Below are 11,460 nucleotides of genomic sequence, written 5' to 3'. Positions count from 1 at the left end.
TCAGGTAAGAAAAATACTGCCTCTTATTTAATGTTTAAAGACATCAGTAAACAAACAGAACCGTACAGACAGAGGCTAAACCCTCCCAGCTCCCCAAACAGCACGTTCCAAACCACCACAGGTACCAGGTGACAGCTCGGGAGAGGGAGCAGCAAAGTCTGGGATTTGAGGGATGGCTGAGACAAATCTCTGCTCTGTGAGGGCAAAAAGACACAGGACTTGGAGGAAGCAGCTTCCCTCACCCATGTCTGCTGGGTGCAGTCAAGAGGGAATGGTTTCCCCTTGGAGCAAGCAGCCCAGATCTCTTGCTAACACACAGAAGGGCCATGTGTGAACGTGGAAAAGACAGCAAGGAGCTGTGTTAGAGGTGTAAGACACACCATGTACTGACCTTGGCAGCCAAATCTCTGTTCCACAGGGATTTTAGCCTCTTGGAGAACAAACACACCAGGGAAGTTGGGTCTCCCAACTCAGCAGAGTGTTGCAGAACTCGTTTGTGAATGCAAATCTGGGTGTGGGGGGAAGGAACAAGCCTGCGCTCTGCAAACATCCTTCCATCCCTTGCTCCCTGCTCCAGGGACACTCCCCACCCTGACCCCACCACTGGCCTGGTCTCCAATAAGTTTTCCTCGAGCTGTGGAGCATCAGATGGTTGGAAGGGCCATCAGGAAGCAACTCAGTGCAGGCTGCAGAGCACAGTCGAGTGGTACCTGAGTGGAGGGCTGGGGAGAGCAGGATGGATCCGGTGGTGCCGGAACAGAGGCAGAGATGGCAGGCACAGCTGCTCCAGCTCCTGGCTGGCAGGAGCCTGCAGGGGAGTCACAGAGCACAGGTCAGGCTCTGAAGGCAGTCCCAAGGCTGCCAGCCAGCACACAGCATGGATCCCTTTTCCCAGAGCAGTGACAGCTGGAACCGTGACACGTGGTGGAAACTCAGGAACACGTTTCACTGTTCCCTGCCTCTCCAGGTGGCAGAATCCTGCAGTGGTGCTGTTCCTGCTGCCACCACGTGCAGTCTAAGATGAAGGGAGGGCTCCTACACAGCCCAGTTAAGTGCTCCAAGCATCCCTGTCCAACGTGGGATGCCCAGCAGTCCAGAGCCCTCAGATCTCCACGTCGCTCTCTTTGTCGTTGTCGTGGTCACCGTCGTAAAACTCGTTGGCAGCCTCGGGCCTGGGCAAAGAGAAACCCCTGTCAGGGAGGAGAGGGAGCCCTGGCACCCCTGGGGCCCAAGGTCAGAGGATGCCCTACACCCCATCACCCTGTGGAATGTCATACAAGGACACCACATGTTCCTAGAGAAGCTCTCCGAGTGAAACTTGAGACCTAGAGGTGTCTGCCAAACTATTTGCACATGACAGATTTCTAGATACTTTTTGCTGCTAGTTTTGTGTAATATTTATTGAACATTTTTGACAAAAAATTTATTTTTGTAAGCCTAAAAGTGCTTCTTTGAAAGTTTAAAGAAACTTGACCAAAACACAGTACAAAAACTGGCACTCGAATTTTGAATGTCACTGTGTGAAATTATATTTCCTGGGGTGGTGAGAGCTTTTAATGTTTAAGTCATATTAAAGCCTTCAGTTAAATTAAGCAGACCTGGCATTGGCAGTATAGCCATAACTTTCTGATAGTAAAACAAAAGTTGGCAACTTAAAATTAAACACGCCAAGGTTTTGATACACTTGTCTTAAGATGATCTCTAAGGTCCCTTCCAAACCAAACCGTTCTGGGATTCTATGACTTGTAGTTGTTCTAGGAAACACAGTCTCCAGTCTACCACCCACCCACCCACCCCAGCAGGGACAGAAAGGGAAGCCCATTTCTCCAGAACAAGCTCTGGTACCTGCTGTAGTTTTCCTCAGAGCCTCTCTCCTCTGGATCGGGCTCATCCGTGCGATCGTAGCTGAGCAGGTCCGAGGGCACGTCGTGGATCTGCACACTGGGAGCGTGGTTCAGCATCTTCAGGTTCTCAAATATGGTCTGCCTGATCTGATCCAAGTACTGCATGGAAAAAACAGAGAGGGATCACCCCAGTGGGGCTGTCAGTCAGCACTGTTACCTGCCTGTACCACCTAAGTGGAGAAAAACTCGTGCAAAAAGCCATTTATCAGAGCAGACGAGGTGGGAGAGTTACTTCAATCATTGATACTCAAGCACACAGGAGACAGTGAGACAACCCAGCAAGGGTCTCAAATGCTTTGAGATCTCCTGACATCCCAGAAAGGGATGGTTCTTGGTTTTTGTCTGTTTTCTGCCCTTACCTGGGCTCTACCTCATTTCACAGGACAGAGCATCAACCACAGGGTTCTGGAAGTTCATAGCTGAGATTGCAACACAACTTTAAGCACTCACCTGCCTGGAGTTCTGGTTTTCAATCCTTGTGCTGACATCAGGGTGAAGGGTGAAGTCTGGAGCGAAGTATTCGAAGTACTCTGTGGTGGGAGGAGGCAGAGTTAGAGCCCAGAGGGACAGGAGCTCTGCAGAGAGCACAACTCAGCCTCACCCCTGCCCACCAGAGACAGGGCCTGAACAGCACAGAGGTACAGCTCTGACTGCAAGGGACTGCACAGCAAAACAGAGCAAACAACAGCAACACCGGGCCCACTGAGTAGGAAATGATCCAAATTAAATGATACAGGATGTGTCTGCCCAGCAAAGTCTACAGTGGGTGGTAGGAGATCCCAGAATGGTTTGGGTGGGAAGGGACCTTAAAGCTCATCTCATTCCACACCCCTGCCATGGGCAGGGACACCTTCCACTAGCCCAGGTTGCTCCAAGCCCCGTCCAGCCTTGCCTTGGACACTTCCAGGGATCCAGGGGCAGCCACAGCTTCTCTGGGCAACCTGTGCCAGGGCATCACCACCCTCACAGGGAAGCATTTCTCCCCAATATCCCATCTAATCCTGCCCTCTGGCAGTGGGAAGCCATTCCACGCTTCCAGGGATCACTAAGGCCATCTCCAAGATCAGAAGGTGCTGTCACTCTGGCCCTGGTCAATGCAGAACAGAATATAACAAATTCTTTAGCTCAGCTAATGAGGTAAAAAGGGAACTGCAACTTACCACTGTATGGCAGCTCTTCACTAATTGCTTCATCTACGAGCAAAGACGTTTCATAAGTCCTGAAAACGTGGAAAAAGGTGATCTTAGTCCAGAGAAAGGGACATGGTAAATGCAGGGACAAATCCCACAGCAGCTGCTCTCCCAGTGCTCTTCACCAAGCAGAGAAGAGACTCACCAGCACCGTGCCACATTCCGGACTGTGTAACCACCTCCTCCCAGGACCAGCAAGGGGATGTTGAAGCTCTTCACGTACTCCACACACTCCCTACAACCCCCAAAAACCAGAATGTCAGAGCTGTGAACTGCAGCACAGATTCCTGGGTCAGAAATGCCCCTGTGCAATCAAACACCACCACGGCTGGTGAGACCCACCCAGAGCTCAGGGCTTCCACCCAGGGGGCCTGAACCACAGAATCATCATCACAATGGTTTGGGTGGGAAGGGACCTTAAAGCCCATCTCATTCCACCCCCCTGCCATGGGCAGGGACACCTTCCACTAGCCCAGGTTGCTCCAAGCCTCAGCCAACCTGGCCTTGGACACTTCCAGGGATGGAGCAGCCACAGCTTCTCTGGGCAACCTGTGCCAGGGCCTCCCCACCCTCACAGGGAACGATTTCTTCCCAATATCCCATCTAACCCTGCCCTCTGGCAGTGGGAAGCCATTCCCCTTGTTCTGTCCCTCCATGTCCCTCTCCATCTCTCTTGGAGTCCCTTTAGGCCCTGGAAGGGGCTCTCAGGTCTCCCTGGAGCCTTCTCTTCTCCAGGTGAACACCCCCAGCTCTCCCAGCCTGGCTGCAGAGCAGAGGAGCTCCAGCCCTTGGAGCATCCCCATGTGCTGCCCTGAACCACTTGTACAAAGTCTCGTTCTCAGACCTACTCCTGTCACACAAACATTAAAACCCCCCCAAAAAACTGCTGGAAGGCCAAAGCCAAAGCTCAAACCTCAGAGCAGAGACTCACTAGAGCTCTTCAGATGGTCTTTCTCTGCCCAGCCCCTGCACTTACCCATGGCCTCTGATACTGAGGTTAAAACAGCCCAAACGGTCACAACCCAGAGAATCAGCACCACACTGGGGAACAGAAAAACAAGAGAATTTCGGCACTGCTTTCCAGATACACACTAACTCTGCTACCCCAGGAACAGCAGGGAACACAGGAATAGCCCTCTCCCAACCTACAGCCTCCAAAAGGGATGGCTGTGTGCAGAGCTTTGCCTCCTTACCTGCAGCACTATGCAGGTGGGCTGGTAGTAATCTACCACCTGGTTAATGACTGGCTGGAAGAGGTGTTTGTAACCTTTGGAGAGAAAGGTAGATCTGTCATGGCTTTGGAACAGAGGACCAGGAAACACCTGGGCAGGGGGAAAGGGCAGGGACACCTACTCTGGTCATCGATGCCATCCCGCAGGGGCACGTTCAGACAGTAGTAACGGCCACTCTCTGCACCCACCTCATACATGTCACCTGCAAAACAGGGCAGTCACAACAGCTCTGACACTCCACAGGGATGGAAAGGCCAGATCAGGTCTGGGCTGAGTCTCTTAACTTAGTTAGGACCCTTCCTTCTTACAAATAACTACAGTTCTGTTCCTCTCTAATCGCTTCCTCCCACCATTTCTCCCCGCGGCTCTAATTTTGTGATTTACACTCTTCTACTCCAGCAAAGCTTCCAAAGGATTCTGAAGCGAGCCCACACTAAAAAGGAAAACACATACCTGTACCAGGAAAGAAATAGTTGCCATATTTGTGAAATGACACTGTCATGACACGGTCTGTCAAGTAAAAAGCCTCCTGCACCCCGTCTCCGTGATGGATATCGATGTCGATGTACAGGACACGTGGGTGATACCTATGGAACACAGGAGGAAAAACAGCACCCACCTGAGCATATCATGCCTTGGATATGAGGCATTTGTCTACAGTCAAAACACACTAAATCATTTCCTTCTGATGCGCTTGGAAATCAATGTTTAAAACATTTCCTTCTGATGTGCCTGGCAATCGATATTTGAAACATTTTCTTCTGATGTGCTTGGAAATAGATATTAAAAAAAGGGTTTTCAGATGGGGCCTTGGGAAGCACATGATGAAAATAACTTGTTTGAGCCACCTGGGGGTTAGAAAGTTGCAGGTTTTTGTTTCCAACATGCCCTTGGTTAATCTTTGAGAGCTGCAATGGTTTTAATCATATCAGGAAATGAAAGGCAAGGAGGAGGTGGGAACACTCATTTCCTCCACATGCCAGAGTGCTGGAGCACTCTGTCCCAGCTGGTGAGCACCAAAAATTCCAGGCTGGATTAAATTTGCTGTAGAAGCAGCCAGAGACACAGAAAGAGGGTGAAGAAGGGGAGTTCATCACCAGTAAATGCTCCAGGGCAATGGTCAAACTGCTGCTGTGGAGCACTGAGACACAGCCCTGAGCCAGCCCCAGCTCCAGAGCTGCCTGCTCAGCTGGAGAGAGCTTCTCCAGCTCTTCCCAAGGAAATGCTGCACCTGGTCAACCCCCAGAAAACAGGGGATCCATGCAAAAACCCTCAGGGAGTGTGGAGGGCCCTGGAAAAACAAGACAACACCAAGACAGAGAGGAGGAGTGTGTGGTTTGTGCCTTGGAACCAGGGCTTTAAAATGCCTGCAGGGATCTAAGCAAACTGGCTGATGGTCTTCCAAGAGAGACATAAACTATTTAAATTTCCTAGATTATTCATCCCACAGATAAATGGCAGCAAGGAGAATATGGGGATGCATGGACACAGCCCTGCCACACTGGGAAAGGGAGAAAGGGACCTTTCTGCACTCCCATGGTAGGAAACAAACTCAAAATACAGTCCCCTGCTGCAGAAATGGTTCCTGGAAAGGAACAAAAGGACAGGGACATATTATCATCTCCCATGAGGAGGAACTGGGCTGTATTTGAGGCCTCTGGTATATGGGACTCGTGTGAGACTAAAAAATGGGTGTGCAGAGATACACTGGGAAATCCTGAGGTTCCAAATGTGGGGCAGGGATGACAGGCAGAGAGGAAGGAAGTACAAGAAATCCAGTACATCCCACAAATCTGACTTTGAGGGCAAGTAAACTTGCCATCACCAGCCATGTAACTGTTGTCTGGTAAACTCCAAATCCTTTACAATTCCTAAACAATTTGTCTCAGATTCAGTGACAATTGAGAGCACAAAAAAACCCCCAAAACCAAAAGAAACTAAACCAGATTAATTTAAGAAATTGAAAGTATTTCTGTAACTCTTCCTCCCATTCTGAATTTAATTTTCATTTTTTGAAAACCAAAATAACTTGACTCTTTTCTACTGAGAGCAAGTGTCCTTTGATCATCCATGTGTAGTTCAAGTCCTGTTCTTGACCCAATCAAGCAAGTCAAGAAAGATTTGAGTTGTTTCTCTGTCTCCAGTGAGCCATAACATGCATTTACCTACAAAAGGCTCACTATGGCAAAAAGGCTGAGGCTCAAGAGACCCTGAAATGAGTGTTTTACAGCTGGATGAGAAATGGGGTGGAAGAACTCCTCTGTGTCCCTAAAGCTTCATGCAACAAGACTGAGGCAGACACTCCAATTCTCCAACACTTTTTTGTGTCTAATGAAACAAGGGGAAAAAAAGAATAATCAAGTTTTGGGGCTTCCTGGATTCCAGAAAGTCAAATGAGGTGGGGAAGCAGAAAGAGAACAGTGAAGCAGCAGAGGAAAAGCACAACCAGGCAGGACAGGTCAGTCCTTGCCCGTGTCCTTACTTGAGCAGCTCCAGGATGCCGATAACGATGTCATTAACATAACAAAAACCAGAAGCCTGTGAGAGAGAGAGAAACCCAAACAGGGTTAGAATGGGACCAACACAGAGCCCTGGCCCTAAAGACAGAGGAATCCACAGATCTGCCTCATTACCTCGAACTTTTTGGCATGATGGAGGCCCCCTGCCCAGTTTATGGCAATGTCACAGATCTGAGAAAGGAAAGAGAAGTGAGTTGAAGGTGATAAATACGACCCTGTACCCTCTTCCTCTCTGCAACACTTCCACCTGTGGCCCCCAAACACCCTTCTGGCTTTTCCTCCCTTCCAGAGCTCTATCTGTGCTACAAAAGCTCAGCCCCTCAGCCCCTTACCTTGTTGTTCAGTTGTGTTGCTCCCTGCAGGGAGGCCCCAGTGTAACGAGAGCAAAACTCAAAGAGGCCTGGAAACACTGGGCTGGAAAAGAAACCACAATTCAAACACACAACATCTCATCCCTGCCCACTTCTCCAGAGCAAAGCCAGCAATAAAACTCTCCAGGGATATTACCTGAGCGAGAGCAACACCCAGTTCTCTGTGAAAGAGTTAATTTGGGATCAGGATCACTATGACCCTGTAGGTGAGAGAGCTGGCTGCAAACACAATGGGGAACTCAGGGAATGGGATAATGATTCCCAAAGCTTCCAAGCCAGTCCTGAAAAGGTTTCCCTGCAACCAAAGTGTGCCACAGTCTGTCCTGCAGCCCTGCTGGGATGTGTCCAGAGCTGGGACATGATGAGAGACCCTATCTCAGGAGAGGGGAGGATTGCTGTGGTCCTGCACTGGCTCCCCTCTGGCTGTGTCTGGAACATCCTGGAATCACAGACTGGTTTGGGTTGGAAGGGACCTCACTCCATCCCCTGCCATGGGCAGGGACACCTTCCAGCAGCCCAGGTTGCTCCAAGCCCCGTCCAACCTGGCCTTGGGCACTCCCAGGGATGGGGCACCCACAGCTTCTCTGGGCAGCCTTTTCCAGGGCCTCCCCACCCTCAGAGCCAAGAATTTCTTCCCAATATCCCATCTAACCCTGCCCTCTGGCAGTGGGAAGCCATTCCCCCTTGTCCTGTCACTCCAGGCCCTTGGAAATAGTCTCTCTCCATCTTTCTTACAGCTTCTTCAGGCACTGGAAGGCCATAATTAGGTCACCCAAAAGCTTCTCCTCTCCAGGCTGAACAATCCCAATTCTCCAGCCTTTCCTCCCAGCAGAGCTGCTCCAGCCCTCTGATCATCTTGGGGCCTCCCCTGGACTCACTCCAACAGCTCCATGTCCTTCCTGTGCTGGGATCCCAGAGCTGAAGGCAGCACTTAAATTATTAACAAAGATAATTGAACTGGAGGCTCTTCCAGAACAAGTAGAGCCAGAATCCATAACCCAACAAGCCAAAATCCAGATTTAAAAAGCAGGATTGAGCCAGTTAAAGGAAAGGAATCAAGGACGTTCCATAATCTGACACACACAGGAAGGACACGCTCCTCATTCTGGTTAAAAACAAGCAAGAAAAGGGACATTCTAAAAGAGCTTTTGGGACATGAGCAGAGCAGGGACCCCCTCTGTGACTGCAGGAGGCTCAGGGCACTCACCAGTCGTCGCCCACGTTGAAGGCGTTGAGGCTCTTGGTGAAGCCCTGCATGTTGTTGGGACTCACTCTCTGCAGGAAGTCGATGTAATCCTCGGAGTGGAAGCGGCACATGTCGTGCTGGGACGCCTGGTATGGCTTGAAAACCTTCCAGAGACAAAGACAACACTTATTTCCCAGCCAAACTTGCGTTTGTTTGGGCTGGAAGAAACCTCGAGCCGAGTGACCTGCACGAGGTACGTTAAAAACATTCCAACATTGGCTTCCTGATATTTGTGTTCTTTTAAATTCATCAGTTGTTCCATGAAACTTTTTCCTGCCCTCTTTTAGCCACAAACTCATTTCCAGCCTCTCCTGACTGCAGCTGTTGCTATGAACTCTCCAATGCCCCCCCTCCTTGGGAAGGAGCAAAACAAACGGGCCAAGTCCAAACCACAGCTTTTCCTTCACTGGGGGGATTATTCCCTCCTCAGTCACCAGCTTTCCACAATTTTAAGACCTTGATCTAGGGGGTGGTTTCAGTCCCTCTGACAGATCTGCCTGGAATGGGCTGATAGGTTCCAAACTGTTTGGTGAAAGCTCCCGAACAGATGGAATAATTGTGTAAGTCCTGTTTCCTTTGGAAAGGAAAATGGTGAAACATGGTCATGGAGCTGGATGGGCTCAAATTCAGGATCTTGTGACAACTCAGCCTTGCCAGTTTGGCACTTAGGGCACATACCTCAATAGAGGGGAGGTTAAAAATTAACACCACGAACCTGGGAGAGCAAATTAAATCGATAAGAGATGTTTTTGGTGTCTCCCAAATTCTCTTATTTAAAGCAACCACTTTACAGGAAAAATGGGACATGGAAATAACAGCAAGATGCACAAGCTGGTCTCCAAAGGGAAATTTATCAGGAAAACTGCACCAATGATCCTGTTTCCTGTTCACTTTCAGAGCCACAATACACCCAGACAAGCCCATCCCCTCCTCTCCTGGTGTTTTCCACATGGATGTGGAGTTTGGTGCTTCCATTCCCCAGGAGGGCTCCAGGAATCCAGAAAGTCCATGAAATCAAACAAGACCAAACCCAAAGCTAAAGAGTCACCACAGAGAAGAAATGGCTCTCACTGGATATCCAGAGGCTCTCTTGGACAACAAAAAGTAGGGATAGGCAATTCAAACAGAAAGGCAGGGAAAAAAATAGACCAAAATCTACCAAAAAATAGACCAACTAAAACCTGCCTCCTTCCACCTTTCACCCAGTCCCAGCAATCTCACCCACCTTCCCAAGCTGGGAAAGGTGGGAAGAGGCAAACCCAACCTGACAGGATAGCAGCCTTTTATTTGGGGGAGGCAGAGAGAGCAGATGGTGCATCCACAACACAAAGTTAACAGGGCTTTTTATAGTCCCAGCTGACCACAATTCCTGCTTTTATGTGTTCCCAACTTTGCCAGTCACTGACTGTTCAGGATGAAGCTGCCTCTGAGGTTTTCAGGTGGAAAATGTAAATCCCAGAAAAAGAGTTTCAAGACTAAAAATGTGGCAAAATGCAGAGCTCTGCCCACTGCCTCCCTCAGACATGGACTTGATCTTTAAAAGTGTTATGTCTGAACATGGTTGTTTTTTTGCTGTTCCTGCAAGGAAAAGCCCAACTCCAGGGAAGCTATTTGTGGAAGTTCACACACTGACAGGAAAAATCTGAAAGGGAAAATCTGCAAAGGTTCTCCAAGTGCTGCAACTCCACCCAGGGCAGTGGTCACCACACTGGATGTGATTTTACCAGGGAATTATATTAATTAGGAAAGCTTTTCTCATGTTTAAACATGCCCAATCCATTTCATACATTGCATCCCTACAACTCCCTGACAGGAGGGTGGAACCAGGTGGGGGTAGTGACAGGGTGAGAGGAAATGGCCTCAGGTTGCACCAGGGGAGATTTAGGTTGGATATTGGGAAAATTTCTACACTGAAAGGGTCCTCAGGCCCTGGCACAGGCTGCCCAGGAAGGTGGTGGAGTCATCCTGGAGGGATTTAAAAGCCATGTGGATGTGGCACTTGGGGACAGGGGTTAGTGGTGGCCTTGGCAGTGCTGGGACAATGGTTGGACTTGATCTTAGAGGGCTTTTCCAATCTTACTAATCCTGTGATCAAGGAACTGGTCCATTTTAGCACCTTCCTTTAAAACTTGACACTGGGCTTTAGCTTCAGGACAGCTGATTTTCTGTCTGCTTTCACTGAACCCACAACTCTCAGCACAGAGCAGATCCAGCAGTGGAAGAGCTTGAACTTGAGCCCATTCCAAACTCCAGGCACTTGTACAGAGCTGGAGACAACAACCAAGTTCTGCAGCTGCAGGTTCAGAGCAGCTCAGATCCAGCTTTTCCCTCTGCCCCTCTTGTATTGGTTTGGCTGAACAGACTTTAGCCTAAAAACTAAAAAGCAGGAAGATTATATTGCACACACCCCCCTACAGGATCTGTGCACCTCGTCCTGCCCAGACACTGTCCACATGGAGTCATGGAATCACAGAATGCTTTGGGTTGGAAAAGTTTAGGATCATCTCATTCCCACCCCCTGCCATGGACAGGGATACCTTCCACTGGACCAGGTTGCTCCAAACCCCATCCAACCTGGCCTTGGACACTTCCAGGGATGAGACACAAGGGGGAAGGAGGGGGAACGTCCTACATCCCCGACAGATCAGAGCACTGATGGTTTGAGCCCTTCCTCTTCCTCCCCTCCCTGTGTGCCAGCTCTGCACAGTGATGGCTCTGACAGGGGCTCCTCAGCTCTTTGACAGGGCAATTCCCATGGAAACACACTGTACATGTGCATCCCATACAGGGACAGCCATGCAATGAGAGGTGCCTGGAGCTGTAGCCTCCTACATTTACAACAACATTTACAACACCATTCCAGGCACAGGCCCTTCCCCAGGGCACAGCAAAGGGATCACAGGCTGTGGATCAGATAAGCTGACCTGGGACCGTGCCAGGCAGGAATTAAATCAGTTCAAAGCTGTGATCCCAGCCCACTGAAAACAGGAATCAGGAA

General features: G+C 49.7%; 1 protein-coding gene across 1 annotated transcript in view; it reads right to left on the bottom strand.

Annotated features, from left to right (window-relative positions):
* Window positions 1-11,460, bottom strand: part of HDAC3 (histone deacetylase 3) — a 17,159-nt gene continuing 5,699 nt past the window's right edge. Inside the window, exons 3-15 of the mRNA XM_027705074.1 lie at window positions 8,424-8,566; window positions 7,178-7,259; window positions 6,960-7,016; window positions 6,809-6,864; window positions 4,780-4,913; window positions 4,448-4,528; window positions 4,288-4,361; window positions 4,071-4,135; window positions 3,240-3,329; window positions 3,065-3,123; window positions 2,355-2,434; window positions 1,846-2,003; window positions 1-1,172 (exon numbers count right to left, since the gene is read on the bottom strand). Of these exons, the coding sequence (XP_027560875.1) occupies window positions 1,103-1,172; window positions 1,846-2,003; window positions 2,355-2,434; window positions 3,065-3,123; window positions 3,240-3,329; window positions 4,071-4,135; window positions 4,288-4,361; window positions 4,448-4,528; window positions 4,780-4,913; window positions 6,809-6,864; window positions 6,960-7,016; window positions 7,178-7,259; window positions 8,424-8,566 (1,149 nt within the window). The 3' untranslated portion in view covers window positions 1-1,102. The remainder of the gene's footprint in view (window positions 1,173-1,845; window positions 2,004-2,354; window positions 2,435-3,064; window positions 3,124-3,239; window positions 3,330-4,070; window positions 4,136-4,287; window positions 4,362-4,447; window positions 4,529-4,779; window positions 4,914-6,808; window positions 6,865-6,959; window positions 7,017-7,177; window positions 7,260-8,423; window positions 8,567-11,460) is intronic.

This window comes from Neopelma chrysocephalum, unplaced genomic scaffold (assembly GCF_003984885.1).
Source record: "Neopelma chrysocephalum unplaced genomic scaffold, ASM398488v2 Primary Assembly neopelma1_319, whole genome shotgun sequence".
Lineage (NCBI taxonomy): Eukaryota > Metazoa > Chordata > Aves > Passeriformes > Pipridae > Neopelma > Neopelma chrysocephalum.
The sequence above is the reverse complement of the archived record's forward strand: the minus strand, read 5'-3'. Positions and strand labels throughout refer to the sequence as shown.